This window comes from Aphelocoma coerulescens, chromosome 6 (assembly GCF_041296385.1).
Source record: "Aphelocoma coerulescens isolate FSJ_1873_10779 chromosome 6, UR_Acoe_1.0, whole genome shotgun sequence".
NCBI lineage: Eukaryota > Metazoa > Chordata > Aves > Passeriformes > Corvidae > Aphelocoma > Aphelocoma coerulescens.
The window spans coordinates 34709073-34729389 of NC_091020.1; the positions used below are offsets into that span (position 1 = coordinate 34709073).

Here is a 20317-nt window from a genome sequence, read left to right on the forward strand (position 1 = left end):
CTTTGGTGTCCTTCCAACCCAAAGCATGCCATGATTCTCTAAAATGGACTTGCTCTCTCTTGAAACAAAAGTAGGCCTGCAGAAAGCTTTTAAAAACCAGGTGATTGAAGAAACCAAGCCACCTCTGCATACTTAATTCACCATCTGGGAAGTCACATCACTCCTGTTAATATTTATGTGTCTTGAGGTTTTTGTGAGTTTCAGCCTCTTGCTAAACACAAAGCTGTTGTTATGGCGATACCTCTTCAGTGGGGGGCTTTTTCTCCTTAAAAATATCTATATACACACACATTTCTGTTCACTCACTTGTGGATGCAGTACCTGGGACTGACTGTAGCAAAATGGATGTGTCCAAGGGTTCTCAGTACCTCAGCCTGGAAATTCTGCTTAAACTCTGCTTTTCAGTCTTGTCTGGCTGCATCAGTGACTCAGTAAAGACTGGGAAGTTGGAGCTCCCTGGAGCTCACAGGTAAATGAGGCATCTCTGCCTATCTCCAGCCTGGGCTGCTCTCTGGGTATAATTGGGCTGTACAGGGATTGAATTTCACGAGAAACTGAGTATTTACTGTGACCTGAGTGTACTTGTCTGCCAGATTTCATTTTCCTGAGCTTAACAGCACAGACACTTCAGCTCTTTTGAGTTTTATCAAAACTTCCTTAAATGATCAGAAATAAATGCGTTTGCCACTTTGCTTCTATCTCTGGCTGAGCTGTTGTTGCTGAGAGTTGAAAAAACCCCGGCATCTCGAAGAGAAGGGAGTGCCAAGGGTTCATAAGTATTTGATAGCACAGAATTTGCATCCTATCTGCTGGAATGATGAGAAAAGGCTTTGGAGAGCAGCGGAGTTCACTTTTTATTAGAAGCATCTTTGGTGAATTAAGTGTCTGGAGAACAGATTAGAGCTTAGTGCACGACTGAGATGTGACTTGACAGGCAGGTAATAAAATCAGTGTCGTGCCTGCTGCTGCATCACCCAGCGTGGGATGCTGGCAGCCTCTGGGTGAGTAACTAGCCAAATCCTTCCCTCTTCCAGGCCCACTGTCATGGAGTCATGGGATTGTTAAGGTTGGAAAAGGTTGAGTCCAAGCCAGCACTGCCAAGGCCACCACTGCCCCATGTCCCCAAGTGCCACATCCACATGGCTTTGAAATCCCTCCAGGGATGGGGACTCCATCACTGCCCTGGGCAGCCCCTTCCAGTGGCTGAAAATCCTTTTGCTGAATAAATTTCCCCAATGTCCACCCTGAGCCTCCCCTGGCCCAGCCTGAGGCCGTTCCCTCTCTCCTGTCCCTGTTCCCTGGGAGCAGAGCCCGACCCCCCCGGCTGCCCCCTCCTGTCAGGGACTTGTGCAGAGCCACAAGGTCCCCCCTGAGCCTCCTTTGCTCCAGCCTGAGCCCCTTTCCCAGCTCCCTCAGCTGCCTTTTCTCCTCACTAATGTTTCTGGCCTCTTTGGATTCTTATGGATTCTTAAACTTTTCCCAGAATTTACTGGACTGAAAGTAGAAAGTTTGATGTAGACTTTTCCATCCAGCTGTTCTTAACTGAGGTTGTTTTATCCAGGCTGGCCTTTGTGGAGTGCATTGTGCCTTTCACTTCTGCTGCTGCCACTGCCTGCTCTTTACAGGTTATTGAGTTGCTCTGGGGTTCAGTTTCTCACCATTAACAAGGATAATAATTTCCCCTGGAGTTTTGGGAATCGATTGGCACAAGGGGTAGTGTTTTCTTCAATATTTCTTTCTGTGCTGTCATGAAAGCCTTTTATTTTTAATGGATTTTTTATAAATGGAGATTATCCAGGTAGATGCCTCTGTGACCTCCTCAAGCTCTAATGTCTGTGATTCTCTAAGATCCATTAATGGGATCATTAATGCCAAAGTCTCTCATGTGGAGGGAGTCAGGAGATTGCTGCTCTTCCCAAGAAAAGCTGGGAGAGAAAGGTAAATGTGAGGCAGGACCCCAGTGCAAGGCAGCCTTTGTGCTTCTCCTGAGCAGCACCTTGCTTCTCCTCATCTTCTTTGTCACACAGAGAGCCCATGTTTAACTTATGGATCATGTTCAACTCATGGATCCTGTTGAACTTCTGGCTCCTCACCAATCTCATCCATGTCACAGCATCAATTAAGAAGGAATTCCAGCTTCCCACTGCACAGGAATCGATTGGGGGGTGCCTGACACTTTTATCTTGGAAGTTGCACTGCATTGATCAAATTATTCACGTGTACAGAAACCAAGTCAGAAAATAAAGGGTGGAATTGTGGAATATGTTTGAGCACGGGATTTTTATGTCTGTGCCATTGTGCATGAGATGTGGTGAAACCAAACCACCCTGACTTTCGATTTATGGAATAAAGGGTATAGAAAAGCCTCAAAAATGAATATTTTGTCTCATCAGGTTTTGTTTCTAAATAGCGTGATTAGCACACGATGCCTGCTGAGTTAAAACTCCCCAGCTGGGAACAAGGCAGTCCTCCAGCTATGATGCACATTTAAAAGTATAATTTTTTTTCTGAAATGAAATAGTAAAATAAGAATTCTGGAAGTTTTTACTTGTCTGCCTGTTTCTGATGCAGGGGGGCCTCAACAGTCACCCCTTCCTATTTTTATGAGTAGGAAAAAAAAAAAAAAGAACATTTAAAGTGCAGAACAGCACTTCAGAGGCTTTTTTCCTTCCATACCACAACCTGAACTTTAAAATGTGTTATTTTGAGTCACTGTTTTGTTGAAACTGGGGCTATTTAAACCTTGCTGAGACATTAAGTATCAAAAAAGCATCAAACAGGCCGTGGTCTGTCTGGGAAAAGCAGGAATTCAAAAACCACGCCTTGTAAAGCGTTTTGTGATGCAATTTAGCAAAGAGAACCCAAGAGTGTGACACGAGGTCGTGTGCACAGGGGTGCAGTGGTTAATGGCTCCCACAGTTCTGTGCTAGAGGAATTGGAGTGACATTTCAAATGACATCCTGCTGGGAAAGGTGGCCAGGGAAAGGCAGCTCGGAGAGCAGCGCCTTTATTGGTGACGTCTGAACCAGCTGGGGGGAGATGGAGAAGAGAAATTCCTCAAGGTGAAGGAGAATGGTTGCTGGTGTCCTCCAGAGAGCTGCCACCGTCCCTCCCAGGGCCTGACGTCACCAAAGGTGTCCTGACAGGGCCATTGATGTCGTTGGAGGGAAGGCCAGGGTTAAAAATAGCCCTGAACTTTGGGCGTTACATAAATAGAAGTCATCACACATCACCCTCTCTGGATTAGTCAGGCGTGTTCCCAGCCAGCCCAGGGGACAGGGAAGGCTGCTGGCAAATTACTCAGAGGTTTTTGTGGCCCAAATTGAAATGGGAAGAGGCTGGGAAAGGAGGATCACACGTTACCTGGCAAGGAGAGCGCCTTGGCTTTGGTTTGTGATGAGGTCCCTTCCCTGTGTGAGCACATCCCAGGGCCAGGCACAAGACAATGCAAGGGGAAGTTTTTGCATGTTCAAAGGCGGCTTTTTTTTGGCATGTGGGGATTCTTAAAGCAGGTGCACAAGTTGGTTTTCAGAAGAGACTCCTCAATTTTCTTCCAGACTTGTCACATTTGGAGTCTCTGCGTGGGAGTTCCCACACTCCTGCGGAGAGGAGAAAGGTGAATTCCTTGCTGGGTTGTTTATCACACAGGGGGATGGATGCCCTGGGGGGCCAGGGGAGGGTTGTTTCCCTTCCTGCTTTGCTCCCATGCTTTCCTTAGTGGCACAACATCTCCCAGGCTCACGTTGTCCCAGCAAACCCGTGCGTGTGCGCCGTCAGCCCCGATGTGTGTGGGATGGACGTCACCCAGGGCTCCCACTTCATGGGCTTCCCCCAGAGAGCAGCAAACAGATCATCATCAAATCAAAGATTCTGTGGATTTTTCACCTCTCAAGTTCAAAAGATGATCCTCTTCTGAGGGAATTCCTGTGCTTGAGGCAATGGAAAAACCCACCATTACCCAGTGAGGACTTGCGGCGTTCAATCAGCGCGTGACGAACAACTTTTGTCACCGATATTTGTTTTCTGCAGTATTGACTCTTGACACTCTTCAGACATAACACAAGAAATCTGTCACCTGAGAGGCCCAGTGTAATAATCCTGGTAGGAGAGACTGAGGGAAGCTTTAGGCCTCTCACTTGATATTCCTGAGCAGCACCCAGCCCTGCAGCAGCACCCAAAGTCACCGTTTTCGTTGAGTATTAATTTGCCCTGATCCGATTGCTAATGCTAATAGGATTCAGGAGTTTGCCAAATCAAGGAACTTAAATTATATCCGCTAAAAAAAGGAGCATGTTTTGGTGGTAAAGGATTTTTCTTGATTACATTTGTTGAGATTTATGTTAGTTCTGGTCAAAAGTGAAACTGCCAGTTAAAGACTTCACTGGTTACTGTCACAGTGGTGTAGTGCAGTGCAATAAAAATGAGTTGAAATCTGTTTCTGTCCTGTACCACTGCTAACCACAGTGGGGAACAAGAGTTTGGGGAGTGGAGGAAACTGAGGGCTCCCTAAATTAGCTGGACTCCAAAGAATCTGGTCTGAAGCACAGTACTGGGTATAGAAACAGTGTTTGAACCTGGCTGTAAACATCCCTAACAGGGCATTTGTGAGGAGTATCTCCAGTTCTGTCCTGAGGTCCCAGTGGATCCCGGCCTGTTGCTGATTGGAGAAATGGATTTGTGTTTCATAAACTTCTACCTGGAGCTCTCAGGGCTGTGCTGCTCCAGCACCGCTGTACAATGAGGTGATAAAACACCAGCACAGGGTGCCCAGAGCAGCTGTGGCTGCCCCTGGATCCCTGGCAGCGCCCAAGGCCAGGTTGGACAGGGCTTGGAGCAGCCTGGGCTAATGGAAGGTGTCCCTGCCCATGGCAGGGGATGGGATGGGATACTCTTAAAGTCCATTTCATCCCAAAGCATCCTGATGATTTTTCCATGGACTTGCTCACCAGATAATTTGCAGCACATACACTCTGCACCCATTTAGCCAGTAATATAAACAGTAAGCTGCTCTTTTTTCCTAGTCCAATATTTATTAAGTGCCACGCTCCTGCTAAGCTTTAATTTCTCTTCCCTGTGCAGAGCAGAGCCTGGAGAGAGGGGAGGAGCAGCTTCTTGTTGGGAAGCTAAACTGAAATCGAGTTGTGTAGGCAGCTCAGCTCAGAGGAAAGGAGACATGTTGTGGGCTGGCTGAGCTGTGCTTTCATGTCTCGAGGCTCTGTTAGGCTGCACTCATGGTGACACTTTGATAGACTGACACCGAGAACATTTTGTTCACACAGGAGTCTAAGTAAGTTAATACAAGCGATGTGCCTTTTAGCCTCCCTCTCTGCCAGCCACACATTGTGTTTTAAAATAAAACCTGGAAATTGGAGTGTGAAAATCCGTAGTGGGAAATGTGGCGAGTCCCAGCTTGACGACTGATTCAACAGCTCCTCTTGATTTGGGTTTACACACTACCTCCTCTCCTGTGGAATTAATAATAATAATTATTGTAGTGATGATGAGGGTGTTTGTCATCATCAAATAAATAAGACAAATAAATGAAAGTGTTTCAGTAGAGCCAGATATTAAAACATGCTTTGTTATGCTCCATGAGGATTTATTAATACAGCTTTTACATCTACCAAAGCCAGGGGCTGTTTGTTAACTCTGAAATGTGTCTTTTCTCCTAAAGGTCAGCATAAAATCAAGTTCATCCCAGAAATGGTGGGGCCTATCCTGGAAATGACGCTGATCCCGGAGACGGAGCTGCGGAAAGCCACGATCCCAATCTTCTTCGATATGATGCAGTGTGAATTCCACTCCACCAGAAGCTTCCAGAGGGTAAGAAGAGAGCTGCAGACATTTAAAGTTTAAAGTGAGGAAGATTTAGCTGTTCTTTGACAAAACATAAGGAGTTTTGTTATTTCTCATTTTTCTAAGGAATAATATAATTATGGATTTGCTTATTTCCTATAACTCCTGAGGGGCTGTGGAGTTCTCATCTGTTGGTTTGAAATGGTTATGGAAGGAGAAATTTGCATGTAGTAAATGAAACCTTTGGTTATGGCACAGGAGCAAAGACAGATGTCTTAAATTGTCACTGTGACTCACACAAGGAGCTTGCTCCTGAGATAAATTGGACATAAAGGAAGCCTGATAAAAGGCAAAAGTATAACCTGTAAGGATTTATCATCTCTACTATCATGTAATTTTGATTTTCCCTACCTTTTTATGGATTTTGAAGAGGGGAAAAAGCAATCCAGCACTGTCAGTACTTCTTGCTCTACAGGCACTGCAGAATCTCCAGTAGTAATGGAGCATTCTTATTCTATTTTATTGCAGTGTGCTGGGGGGAGCCCTTGAATACACACACAGCATCTTTTCCTGATAGCTTCAACTTTTGAAAGACAAGTGGAGTGAAAGATAGTTTCCTGACATCATTCATTTGACATTGCTTCCCTTGAAACTTTGCTTATGGATTCAGTTTAAGACTAGTTAGGCCAGGTAGGGTTTGGGCTAAGCCAGTGGAGCTCCTTCCCACTGTGAGATTTCCGTCAGTTCAGGATATGACCTTGTGAATTTTGCAATAAAGTTTGACATGTGTTGTTTGCTTTTTTCCCTTTATATTGGCAGTTTTCTCTCTTGGATGAAAAACCTCATCCTTTTCCATACTTTTCTTGTGAACTGCTATTGAGAACCAACTCTTAATAAATCTGTAGGCAGAGTAAATGAAAATCTGCGTGGGGAGACTTAAGCAAGGGAAATGGCATCAGCTTTATTGCTTTGATTTGTTTTGTGCTGGATGGTGTGTGGAGAGGTTGTGAACTGTATTTTGGCTTCATCCAATTACTGCATAATCATTTGTTCTTATGTTTGACTCCAGTGCTACTGTAAAGATTGAAATGCTCACTGGGATGCCATTTAAACAGTTTCCTGTCAGATGCTCTCTTTTGTTGCTTGTCATTTTTTATTTGTACAATTATATAGATCGTGAAAAATCCGAGGGTGACTTTATAGCTAAATTTATGGCCCTCAATTTTCCTGACAGAAGGAAACCAGCTTTGTGTGGAATAGTTGGGTGATTTTAATAAATGAATGTCTTAAATATTTCACTTAGGGGTTTTTTTGCTGTTTGAGAGGAAAAATGCCTCATCCTCAAGTCAAAAATGTCTGGGGTTGTATTTAACATCGTATTTCCTGTGGCAGTGTAGCTTCATGATGGATGTGGCATTGACAGGACAAGTGCAGAGGTAACAATCCTCTTTTCCATGGGTTTGGAGTGAGCAGCCACATGTGACAAGCAATAATCGATCTGTCCATTGATCGTGCAGCTCTGAGTTTGCTGAGTATCTCAGGTTGGCCTTTGGGGAATGAAGATCACAGGCTTGGGAAAAGCAGAGGGTTGAAGGAAAATCTAGGCTGGATGGGACCCCTGGAGGTAACCTGGGCCTTAGGTTGGGTTATCTGGGACCACGTGAAGCTCAGTTTGGAATATCTCCAGTGAGGGTTGTTGGAGCTCTTCTCTGGGTGAGCTATTCCAGTGTTTAATCCTGGCCTTTGGAATGTGTCCCTGCCTGTGGTAGGGGGTTTGGGAATGAAACAAGGTCCCTTCTGACCCCAGCCATTCCAGGATTCTGTGATTAAAACTTTTTGATTTTTATATCCTGATGGAATTTCCTTGGATCAGCTCGTGCCTGTTTCTGCTTCCATCTCCTCTCTGAGCACCTTTTAGGCATTGGAATGTTTGAGCTGCATTTTCTCTGGGCTGAACAAACCCAATTCCTTCAACCATTCCTGGGGCCAGGTTCTGCAGCACTCTGCCCATGTTGGTGGCCCTCCTTTAGACCATCTGCAGCTTGTCAAGGTCTCCCTAAGCCGCTGAACCAGAGCCAGACACGGAATTCCAGCCGTCGTTCAACAAGTGCAGTAGTCTTGTTGCTCCTCTGGCCGTGCTCTTGCTGGTGCAATCTAGGACACATTTAGGCTCCATTGATGGGGGACACTTTTTTTCATGTTCAGCTTGCTAAATTGCCTTTTCCCAGTCACCTTCTTGCCCTTTGTGTACCTGGAAAAAGCTTCTGTGAGGTCCTGCTCTATGGTTTCCTCAGGAACTGAAGTGGGGCTGCCTGGTCTGTAGATTCCTCACTCTGTTTTTTGTCTTTTTTGTGTTGAAGTGATAGAAATAGATATAATTTGGGGGGTTTTTTTAATATTATCAGTACCTAGGCAAGCTTTGATGCTTAATGGGTCGATGTAATGTGCTGCTTTATATCCTTTATATGCAAGTACCAATTATCCTTGTCCAGCACTGCTTCCAGAGAGAACTTCCAAATGGAATGGTTGGCTGCTGTTAAACTAATCTGCCAGAAATCCAATTATCTAACCTTATTAGTCACATCAACGAGGGTTTAGATTGGCTCCACTTCTCCAGCAGATGTATCAACCTCATGATTTGTGGGGGAGGAACTGCAGTTTTTTGCAGGCCTCCGATGCTGGGATGGTTTGTGTGATAAACAGGCAGCTTTCCCTGAGGTTTGGGTTTGCCTGGTAAAACCAGGGACAGACAGAAGGGTTTTTTTTTCTTCTCCCAATGTATTTAGAGACAAAACAAGATCAATTCCCCTTGTTTTTACAGAACTGTATTAAGGCTGACTGAATTATAAGCTGGAGTTGCCCGTTTTTGCCCTGTCCCTCTGAAGGTGCTTTGAAGCCTTTATAAGACTTCAAGGTAGCCTATACCTCAAAGCAGGAATCCCATCCTAAAAACAGTGTGGGACTGAAGCTTCCCTGTAGAAGGAAACGCCTCCTTCTCCACTCAGCTTCTCCCTTGGCCTGTTTCAGTAGTGGAGCCTCCGGATCAAAGGGAATTTTTCACAGCCAGGGAAGCAATGAAAGAGAATTGGTTTGATTGTTCAGGGCCTGGTCAGGTGAGTGGGATGGATCCCGTGGTGACAGCAGGAGGGAAAGCCCAAGGTGAAACAACCCTGCAGCTGGAATGTGGAATTTGGAGCATGGAAAGCTCCTGGTGCTGGTGCCTGTTCCTCCCAGCGGTGGCTCCATTCCTCATTTCCTACCAGTACTCCTTTTTCTTTGCATAAATTTTAACTCACTTTCTCTGGACCTTTGTCACTGCTGATACCACGTTCTGCTTGTTTGGAGTTGAACCCATTTACAGCCGTAAATCTCAGTATCACTGAGACAGCCACAGCAGCATTTTGATTTTCACATGCTGGTTATTGATGAATTTCAGATGGATTTAATTCCCTTCAGTGAGAAGTTTCCCCTCGTTTTCCTGGATCTCTCTTGACTTTTAGAACCTGTAATTCCTTATTAAGTCTTTGTGCCGCTTTTGAGCCCTGGGTTAAGCTCCCTTTCCCTGTGCTGTGGATTTGCAGGCAGGACACAAGTAAATGACTCTCCCAGTTCCTGTGATCGCACTGAACGTGCAAATTCAAATAACTAATCCCCCACAAAGGATTGGTTTCAATCAGTAACATTTTTTAATTCCCTCCAGTTGCAATGTAAATCTGTACGTTTTTCTTGGTTTCTGGCCTTTTGGAGAATATCAGTATTCCTCCTTCGCTGCATCTGGAGAGCAAGGGAGAAAGGTAATGCAGTGGTCTCCAAAATGATCCCATCATTTTAAATGGCTCCAGATCTGTTTCCCAGCTGGAATGCTGTGGAAAAATAGGAAAGGGAACGGATGAAACTGTTGGGAGTAACCACCAGCTTTCATAAAAACCTTTGAGCAGCGTTTTGCAGTACTCGTGTGCCATTTCTGCATCAGGACTAATTTCTGGTGGTGGGATCTGTCACATGAATTTTACACGGCAAATTATTATTAGCCCACATCAAAATGAATTTATAGCAGCTTGGAGGGCTGGAAGTCCTCCTCATCTGCATCAAGATTAACTTGTCAGCTAGTGCTCCAAATACAGCCTTCCTTGAGGAAGCCAGGCCCAAAAATGATTAGTTGAGTTGACGTGCGATGGCTCACCCTGATTTATTTGCTCCAGGTGAGAGACTGTCACAGACAGAGGAAGCACTGGATGACAGTGCAAGGAAAAGTGGATAATAATGTCCTGTAATCTTCCTGGTATCACCCCTCAAGCTTTCAGTGTCAGCAGGAGGATGTGAATCTGGCTCACTGATGGTGCAGATACTCCCCCAAGCCTCCAGAAAGAGCCTCAGCGAGTGCCACTGGCTCTAATGGAAACACTGGAGATTTGGCACTTCTTCATTTGAGACTAAATCCCATCACAATAATTGCAGGCCTGTTTATGCATTAAATTAAATGTAATGCATTTAAAAAAAAATAATGCATTTGGGGGGAAAAAAGAGAAAAGGAAAACTCGAGTTTATCAACAGATGCCAGCTGCAGTGTCCCAGAGCCATTGGCTTGTGCAGCTCCAGGGTCACATTCCCACTCCCATCATGGGAAATGATAAACCTCCAAAGCTCCATAAACCTCAGCTGGCGTTGATAAAACCTTCCTCCGTGGAAAGACCACAGAAGGAATTTTAACTGATGTTAAACAACATTTATTCATCTGGCTGCCATGATCTGCATCACAGCGACTCCGTGAGAAATACAAGGGATGACTGAAGAGCAAAGATGCTGTTAACAATCCTGAAAACCCCCAAAATGCCACAAGTCTGGCTCTGTGCAGCCCAAGAGGCCATTAGGGAAATGGCCCAACAAAGCGTGGATTTACAGAGATTTAAGTAAAACTGATAGTGGGAAGATCCTTGAGATCCTGCATGACAAATACAATTGCTCTTCTCTGTCTGAGTGATCTCTTCCTAAAAAATACATCACCTAAAGGCCTGGGGCTGGCAGTGAGTCAAGAAGTCAAATGTCATTTCTCACATTGGGTTAGAAAGTCAGTTTCTTTCTGGGCTCCTTAGGGAACAGGATTTTTGTGACTTCCCTGTTTCACCACTGTGTTGTTTCTGTGTTCTACTCAATGCTCTCGTACTGTGGGAATGTGTTTGGTTCTGGGACGGGGTGGATTGCATTATCCTGCCTTTCCTCATTTTCCTGTCATTATTTTAATAATGGATTCATTGTGTTCACTGTGAGCAGGGACAGGACCTGAGGGAACAGCTGGAGCTGTGCCAGGGGAGGTTTAGGTTGGATATCAGGAAAAGGTTCTTCCCCCAGAGGGTGCTGGGCACTGCCCAGGCTCCCCAGGGAATGGTCCCGGCCCCGAGGCTGCCAGAGCTCCAGGAGCGTTGGGACAGCGCTGCCAGGGATGCCCAGGCTGGGGTTGTTGGGGGGTCTGTGCAGGGCCAGGAGCTGGAATGGATGATCCTGTGGGTCCCTTCCAACCCGGAATATTTTATGATGCAGACAATTCATTCTTTCTCCATGGGTACATTATGTGCTGTTAATATCACCTGCAGATACAAAGTACATCTCTTGACATTTACAGAATGTTGGTACTCTTTGTTCTTGTGCAGGGGCCCTTTGCTTCTCCTCAGTCCTTAGGGCTGGCTTAAGCAGGTGACAGTGGAAAAGCCTGGTGACAACTGTTCTGTCACCGAACTCCCACTCTGAGCACTGGGCTCCCATTCCCCTGCCACAGGCTCCCAGCTCACCCAGCCTCTCCTGCTGAGGTCTCTGTCTTTAATCCTGTGGATGTCTGTGCTTATTTAATGAAGAATTAGGAATTAGGAGACTTAACTGATTCATTACAGAGCAGCAGGCCACTAACAGTTCACATTCATTCCTAGCAGCAACAGCTAAAGCCCTCTGTAATCATTAAAAATCCTGGGAATTACCCAGTTTGCTTTTAAAATTTATATTCTGGTGCCCACTTAAGTTTGCATTATTTTATTATTGCCCAAATAAAATTATTCTGGAGTTGTTTGAAACGTCTCCCTTCCCTTCTGCAGGGTTTATTAACAGCTTTATGAGTTGTGTTCCACTGGGAGTCAGTGTCTGTGTGCTAAAAAGGGGTGTCAGGGATGCTGGGGGTGCATCCAGCAGGATTATCCAGCCTCAGGTATTGCCTTTCTCAGAGAGCTTCCAGCATTTTTGTGTTTAGTTCTGCTGCTGGGGACATTCTGTGTCTCCTTTCTCCCTGCCCTCATTCCTGTCATTAATCTCCTTCTTGAGTTTTCCATAATGCAAATATTTACACTTCATTTAACAACACAACCAATGATTCCTTTAACCAAAGAAGTCCTTGTAGGGCCGGAGATCATAGTGGAGAATCTAAAACCAGAGACTGCAAGCTCTAAAAGTGAATCAAGCTTTAAAGCAGGGGCTAAACGTCTCACCGAGGCACCCAACCAATCTGTGAGGCATTGAGGCTACAGTAATAAAGTGAAATATTTGCCAGCTGATTATTTACGCTTGCTTTGTTTAATTATAGTTCGAAAACGAGATCATCACCAAACTGGATCACGAAGTGGAAGGAGGCCGTGGAGATGAGCAGTACAAAGTGTTATTTGACAAAATGTAAGTGTTGATCAGCAGCAAAATTTATGTCACAGGGAAGTCAGGAGAGAGAGCAATTAGACTACAATGAACTTTGTAGCCCAGAAATAATTAAAATCTGTTAACGATGCGCAATATTTAAAACTGCACCTGAGTCAAGGTTTTTCTCTGTGTGTGATTAACAAGGCGAACTTAATTGGTTTTTCAGTCTCTTGGAGCACTGCAGGAAGCACAAATACCTGGCTAAGAGTGGGGAGACGTTTGTGAAGCTGGTGGTGCGTCTGATGGAGAGGCTCTTGGACTACAGGACCATCATGCACGACGAGAACAAGGAGAACCGCATGAGCTGCACCGTCAACGTGCTGGTGAGCAGGGAAATCACTGCAAAGTCACCACAAAATCACCTCGAAATCGCCACAAAATCACCACGAAATCGCCACAAAATCACCTTGAAATCCCCACAAAATCACCACGAAATCGCCACAAAATCACCCCGAAATCACCACAAAATCACCTTGAAATCGCCACAAAATCACTACAAAGTCATCACAAAGTCACCACAAAATCGCCACAAATTCGCCACAAAATCACCTTGAAATCGCCACAAAATCACCCCAAAATCACCCCAAAATCACCACAAAATCACCTCGAAATCGCCACAAAATCACCCCAAAATCACCACAAAATCACCTCGAAATCGCCACAAAATCACCGCGAAATCCCCACAAAATCACCCCAAAATCACCCCAAAATCACCACGAAATCACCACAAAATCACCCCGAAATCACCACAAAATCACCTTGAAATCGCCACAAAATCACTACAAAGTCATCACAAAATCACTACAAAATCACCACAAAATCGCCACAAATTCGCCACAAAATCACCCCGAAATCACCACAAAATCACTACAAAATGGTCACAAAATTGCCACAAATTCGCCACAAAGTCACCACAAAATCATCACAAAATCGCCAAAAATCAGCATGAAATCACCACAAAATCATTAGAAAATCACCACAAAACTACCACAAAATCACTCAAAAAATAATTCGAAAAATCACCACAAAATCACCATAAAATCACCCAAAAAAACCACCACCAAACCACCACTAAACCACCACAAAATCACCCAGAAAATCACCACAAAATCACTAGAAAATCACCAAGAATCACTACAAAATTGCCACAAAATTGCCACGAAATTGCCAAAAATCAGCACGAAATCACCACCAATCACTACAAAATCACCAAAAATCACCACAAGACTACCACAAAATCACTACAAAATCACTCAAAAAATAATTCAAAAAATCACCACAAAATCACCATAAAATCACCCAAAAAAACCACCACCAAACCACCACTTAGCCACCACAAAATCACCCAGAAAATCACCACAAAATCACCCAAAGCCCCACTGCTCTCTGAATCCTGCACCTTTAACAGAGGGTTTGACTCGAGCAGAGTGTCTGTTGGGATTCTTGGGGAAATTTGGAATGCTTTCCCCATTTTTTTCCTGTTTTGGTGAATGCAAATCTCTGAAAAAGTGGGTTATTCCTTCTTTAATTGTTTCTACAGGAAGATTTTAGGAGAAATGTTACAGGGCCTGTTCATTGACATTTACAATTGATGTATAAACAACTCTGTGCAGAAAAACACTTGACATACGGAATGTTGGAGTTCTCTGCCATTTACTCCCAAAATTTCCATGGATTTGCAATCCCATCTGTATTCTGCTCTCTGCTCAGCCCCCATATTCAAATTTTGTGAAGGAATTGAAGTTACTATTTCATTTACAGCAGGAAAAGCTCAACTTGTTTTCCTCATTGATACGAGGAAAACTTTCTGGATCCTCTTAGATCCAGAAATTCTGGAGTGTCCACTCCATACACAAATCTTGGTCTATTTGGGCTGCAGATGGAAGCAATAATTGTCCCCACTAGACCCACATCATGTTTTTGGTGGAGATTCAGAGAATGAGATTTTACAAGCCTGAAATCAGCACCCATGAAAAATAACTTTCAGAGACCCCCAAAATAACGTGAACTAAATTTGAGTTTTCCATCAGCACTGTTTGCCACTGAGGATTCCAAGCTTTCCTCCCCAGATCATCACCGAAGCTTTAATTTTGTATAAATACATGGGGCACAGACAGTGTTTATCATTTATGTGATCTGGCTGATGGATTTTGTTCAGGAAAGAGCTGAGTAAATAGTTTGCAGGTTGGTTTTTTTTGCATATAATGTAGTTTGTAGCTTTTCTGATTTTGCATCTAATGTAGTTCTCGGCCTTTATGCCACCCCATCACATCAGCCATAAACAAAACAGTGCCCACTGGAGCAGGAGAGGAGATGGAGGCATCCAATTTGAAATTGGGCGCTTATTTTTAGTTTGGTTTTCCTCTCTGTGCACATCAGAATGTTTGGGAAATGGGCAGAGAGGAGGGACTTGCAGGGTTGTCACCGCTGGTGATGCAGCAGAAAGGTCACGGCGTCCTCGCGAGCAGAGCCCTGGTGGAAAGTCCTGCCAGTTCTCCAGGCAGGATGGGGAACAGCAAATCAGTCACCACGCTCTCTGTGGCAAACTGGGAACATTCCCTTAGGAAGTTTGAAGTTGTTCCTCCTTCCCTTCGTCTGGATACTCAGAGTCTCCTCCCAGGAATTCTTGCCATCCCCATGGGGGATCCTTGGAACACTTGGGGGTTGGGTTTGTTTTCTCCAAGTGTCTCCCAACAGCAGCTCCTGATGCTGGTTTTTGGCAGCTGAGTTTGTCAGGCATTTGGAGATGATGAATTTTGTGGGTGATTTGCTGCTGTCAGGTTCAATCGCTGTGAGGCACCAGGCACAGGCCTGCTGGAGCCACTGGAGTTCCCAGGAAATGCTGGGAAGTGGCACAGGGCGGAATTTTCTGTTACTTTCAGTAGTCATGATTTCAAAGTTTAGCTTGATTTTACACTCCCATTTTTCCTCCAGGGCCTACTCAGCCTTTTCATCATTCTCCAGGTTCCTGAAGTGAAGTTCATGCCTTTGCAAAAATCCAACCCACGGCTGAAACTCGGCACAATTCCCACGTGGGGTCTCAAAGAGTTCCTAATTGGGACTTTAATGATGCTGAGGGTTTCCTAGGATTAGGTTTGTCTGTATTGATGGTACTTTAACTTGGAGGGTTTGATCTGCACTTAAGCCAGTGCTGACAGGAAAGGGGCTGAGCCTGGAGCAAAGGAGGCTCAGGGGGGACCTTGTGGCTCTGCACAAGTCCCTGACAGGAGGGGGCAGCCGGGGGGGTCGGGCTCTGCTCCCAGGGAACAGGGACAGGAGAGAGGGAACGGCCTCAGGCTGGGCCAGGGGAGGCTCAGGGTGGATATTGGAGAAAATTTCCTCATGGAAAGAGTTGTAAAGCGTTGGCACAGCTGCCCAGAGCAGAGGTGGAGTCCCCATTCCTGAGAAGATTTTAAAGCCCTCTGGATGTGGCCCTTGGGGACATGGGGCAGTGGTGACCTTGGCAGTTTGTTTTCTGAATTGAACCCAAAACCAGTAAGCAGTTACATGAACTTAAATATCCCTGGAGTAACCCATCATTCTGCTGTGAAATGGGGATTCTGTCTTGCATTCCAGTTCTCTTTGAGGGGATCACTTTTGTATTGGATTTATCCCTCTTTTAGTACTGGGTGTGTGCTCTTCTGGTGCCTCCTCAAACTGCTTTAATTTAGCATTGAAATACATTTAGTTCAGTGAAGAAGGACTTTCTTTGGATTTTTTTTTTAGTTATATTTTATATTTTGGAGGCAAACTTGAAATTAGATTCAGCAGTGCCTTGAATCTCTCACCCAGTTTATCATATTTTGCATTCACAATATTTGCACTGTTAACTAGTTTATCTCAAGGCTGGAGGCACTTGGAGGAGAGGGATGCTAATGTGTGACATATGCAACCAGATAAATAACACTAATCTAACTTTTGATTTCCAAGGAAACTGTTAGAATCCAAGAGCAGATGATGTATTGCTCAACTACAGTTTGGAATTTTCAATCCATAGAACAACTGTTGCTTAAAAATTACAGGTTTTTTGTATATTAGAAAACTTTCAGCTGAAAATGGTTAATGATGTGTGACTTGCAAATGCCAGCAGCAAATTTCTAGCAGTGCTATTCTGGCAAACTTTTAACCTTTGCAATGAGACAGAAGGCCTAAAACACTGCAACATGAAACATCCCAGCATTCGAATTTGTGAGTTAAATAACTTATGTTCCATCACTGGAGGCAAATTTCATTTTGCAGTTTGAAGGCTGACGTTATGCAATTATGAATTTTTAATTTGGAGCCTGTTCTGTGTACATTCCAAAGTGTGAAATCAAAGACTTTGTAACCAAATTATGTTGTTTTTCAGAATTTCTACAAGGAGATCGAGAGGGAAGAGATGTACATAAGGTTTGTAAACATGACTGGTGACAAACTGCCTGACACAGGCACTGTAATTGGGGGAAATTAAGTTCATATTAAGCAGTCACTTGGGGGCTGGAGGAGAAGAGTAGTGAAAAATCACACCTTGGCTGAACCTGAAGTAATTCAAAATCTTATCTGCACTGAGAACAGAGTGCTGGAAGTGAAAGTCAGGAGATTATCTCTGTCCCCTTTCTCCAAGTCCTTCGGTTCCATTACAATGAACACTGAAATACTCAGGAGCCAGAACTCTTCTGTTCATGAAGAAAACAAAAAAGTCAAAAGCTGAGCAAAGAAATGATGCTGCCTCCTGGTGAGGTACAAAATATGTGACTTGGAATAAAAACAACTATTAAATAATACCTGATACTTTTTTTAAACTTAAAGCTTTCAAAATCTCTTTTCAGACAAAGTAAATATGGAAATATGGTGCTTTCTGTGAAAATGGGGTTCACAGGCCCCTATTTGTGCTTTGGCTGACAATTGCTTACACTGTTGTGCTAAAACAATGGAGTTTGTGTTTGTAATGCTATTTTAGGTATCTAAATGTTACTCAATTCATTCTCAGGTGCTTGTTATCTTTTTGGAAGAATTTTCACTTGTGAACTCTCTTCCTGTTGTTTAAATGGTTTTAATTGGTCTGTTAGAAGTTTGCAAAAAGAAAATTGTGGACAAACACATGGAGTTATTTATTATTATTTCGGTCTACCCTGCTCAGCATCTCTGTAAAGACAAATTGTCTCTCACTGTCAATCCCCCATCCAAATTCTCTCCAATTTCTGTCAACAAACTTATAATTAACATAAAACGTGAAAGTATTTTCACTGGCTTTTTCAAAATACAATTTTTAATAGTTTTGTGGGGATTTTTTTAAATTGTCAGTAAAAAAATCATCATAGAAAACCCAGAAAAGAATCCCCTTCCAGAGGTGTGATGATAGTGGAGTTAAAGAAGGAAACTTCTGTCCCCATAGCTGAACTGTAAGAGTGCTCTGTCTTGCACAAAAGCAGCATTGGGTTTTTTACTCATCACAAGTCACCCATCTGGTGTTCACTCAAAGATTGCACCTGATGGTCTCAGAGGTCTTTTCCAACCTTAACGATCCCTTGATTTTCTGAGCATCCTTTGAGAACGACACAGTGGAAATGCAAATGGTCCTAAAGGTTGGCTGCACACAGAAATGTGAACTTGAACCAATCCCACAAATATTTACTTGTTTGAAGAGAGACTTGAACCCTTGTAATCTTCAAAATAAATGGCTGAGTAGCATCCTAACCCCACTCTTTTTAAGAGCCACTGTTTCTGTCGCTGGCAGGTATCTGTACAAGCTGTGTGACCTGCACAAGGAGTGTGATAACTACACAGAGGCTGCCTACACCTTACTCCTGCACGCAAAGCTCCTCAAGGTAAACCCCAAAACACATCCTGAGTTGGGGAAATCCCAGCAGCAGCCAGCCAGGGGGGTGTTTGTCACTCAGAGCAGCTGCACTTCAGGCTGACAGCTCTGTGCTGGGTTCTTTTTGCACATGGAGTTCATACACGAAGGAAAGCAGCACTTCAGTGGGTGGCAGAGGTGGTTCTTGACCTGAAATGAAGGGAATGTGGTCAAGTCAGCACTGCAAAATCCAAATTGCAAATATCCACACTGTGCAATATGTGAAAGCCTCAAACCAGATGTTTTAGTAAATCAGCTCTCCACAGATCTTTTGTGCCAAGGAGTGCTGGAGCCCGTTCTCGAGTGCTCTTGGGTGTCTGGAATAGATTCAGTTTGGATTTCAGAAAATTGTAGAGAGATTCAGATGGCCTTCTCTCCAAGTTCATGCTTTTAAAAGGTGCATGTCATTTTAATGCAGTGTTACCCAGCTTAGAGCACGTGTAAAGAGGCACAACAATATTGCTGCTCTTCAAGGAATGTTTGGGGTAGGCTGCAATATGCACAAGTAACGTGTTACCTGCAGAAAGTGCCTGAAGTAAAGCATTTGAGTGGTTAACACTATCCACTGCCAGCCAGAAATGGAGTGAAGCTGTATTTCAGAAGCATTAATTCCCTGAAAACGTTCTGGAGAGAAGATGTTGTCTCTGACATGCAGCTTTTTTATGTGCTTGTGTCACAAATGTGGGAGCAGGTACCCACTTTGCTCTCCTGGCTAGCATTTAGGAAGATGCTGCTCTTGCCAGCAGACACTTGTGTCATGAAATTGCATTTAATACATCTGAGTCATCACTGAATTCCTGTTTTTATGGTTTATGTTTTACATTTAAAAAGCAGTTAATGGGAAAAGCAAAAATCTCAGTGTGATCAGAATTTAGAAGTTCTGGAAGAGTTGGCTTTAGTCCTGTTTGTCTTCCTCACATTTCACAACCTGCAGTGAAATCTTTCTCCCTCAAGGAGTGCTGGATCTCTTTCCACTCCCCTCAAGGACAGGACCCCTCAGGGACAGAGTAATTGAGAATTTCATTTTCCCCTTCATCTCCTGCTCGTGCCAAGGGTGTTGCAGCCTCCTGATCCAGGGAAAGTTTCCCTTCCCGTGGCAAGGGATGGGACAAGATGGGTTTTAGGGTTCCTTCCCACCCAAACCAGCCTGGGATTCTGTTACTGCAACCTGCTGGGCTCATGGTGCCCCTCTTCATCAAGGAGATGGATCTCATCTGAAGCAGCCAACTGTTCTTAGCAATCCTGGCTTTAATTTAAGCAATCCCCAGCAAAGTGTGAGGGTAAAATATCTGTTTTGAAAAGTTGAAAAGGGGAAGGTGTTAAATGAGATCTTCTGATGGATGCACTGAGAGTTATTCGTACCTCAGAGCTGAGGAAGCTGCATCCAAGCCATAAGACTAAATGTGATGCAGAGTGTACATGTGCAATTTAAATGAAGACACTCTGAAATATATTTACTGTATTTTAAAATAATCAGAGGGTTATTACACAAGGAAACATCTCAAAGATTCATCTGCAGTGCAAAAGCAAGCTGTGAGTTGTGCCCACTTCACATGGATAAACCTTTTAGATGGGATGAAGGATTCATTCCCTTCCATGGGGGCAGTGTTTTCTGAATAAAGGATGGAACAAACCATTCCATAAAATGATATTCTGACTTCACCTGGCATGGCTTGGACTTGTTAGACATTTTACTTTCTGTAACCTCAAATTAGAGCTGAGCCAGTTGTGGCTTTTCTTAGAGAATGTGTTTAGGGAGCAGGTGAGAGTCTCACTTAATGTACTCCTTTACATTCCGTGGACAACTTCATGGGGAGAAATATCCATTTTTCTTTCCTTCTAATGCACATCAATAGACACAGCAAATGCCAGGGTAGGGTTTGTCACAGGTTTTCTTTCCTGAGTGGACATTTGTTTATAAGTATAATTTCATTATGGGCTGGAATTAGTTCATTGTAAAGATGTATCAGTCTCTATCTCAGTGCCTGCTCCTGCAGCCCTTGGTGGAGGGAG

The 20317-nt window shown here is 44.0% G+C and overlaps 1 protein-coding gene across 5 annotated transcripts in view; it reads left to right on the forward strand.

The window, feature by feature from the left end:
• DOCK1 (dedicator of cytokinesis 1) overlaps window positions 1-20317 on the forward strand; it is a 265954-nt gene that overhangs the window by 193019 nt on the left and 52618 nt on the right. For all 5 annotated transcript variants that reach the window (XM_069020260.1, XM_069020261.1, XM_069020263.1 and 2 more), the window contains 5 exons: window positions 5675-5823; window positions 12362-12447; window positions 12635-12791; window positions 16817-16857; window positions 18185-18275. In XM_069020260.1, the coding sequence (XP_068876361.1) occupies window positions 5675-5823; window positions 12362-12447; window positions 12635-12791; window positions 16817-16857; window positions 18185-18275 (524 nt within the window). The remainder of the gene's footprint in view (window positions 1-5674; window positions 5824-12361; window positions 12448-12634; window positions 12792-16816; window positions 16858-18184; window positions 18276-20317) is intronic.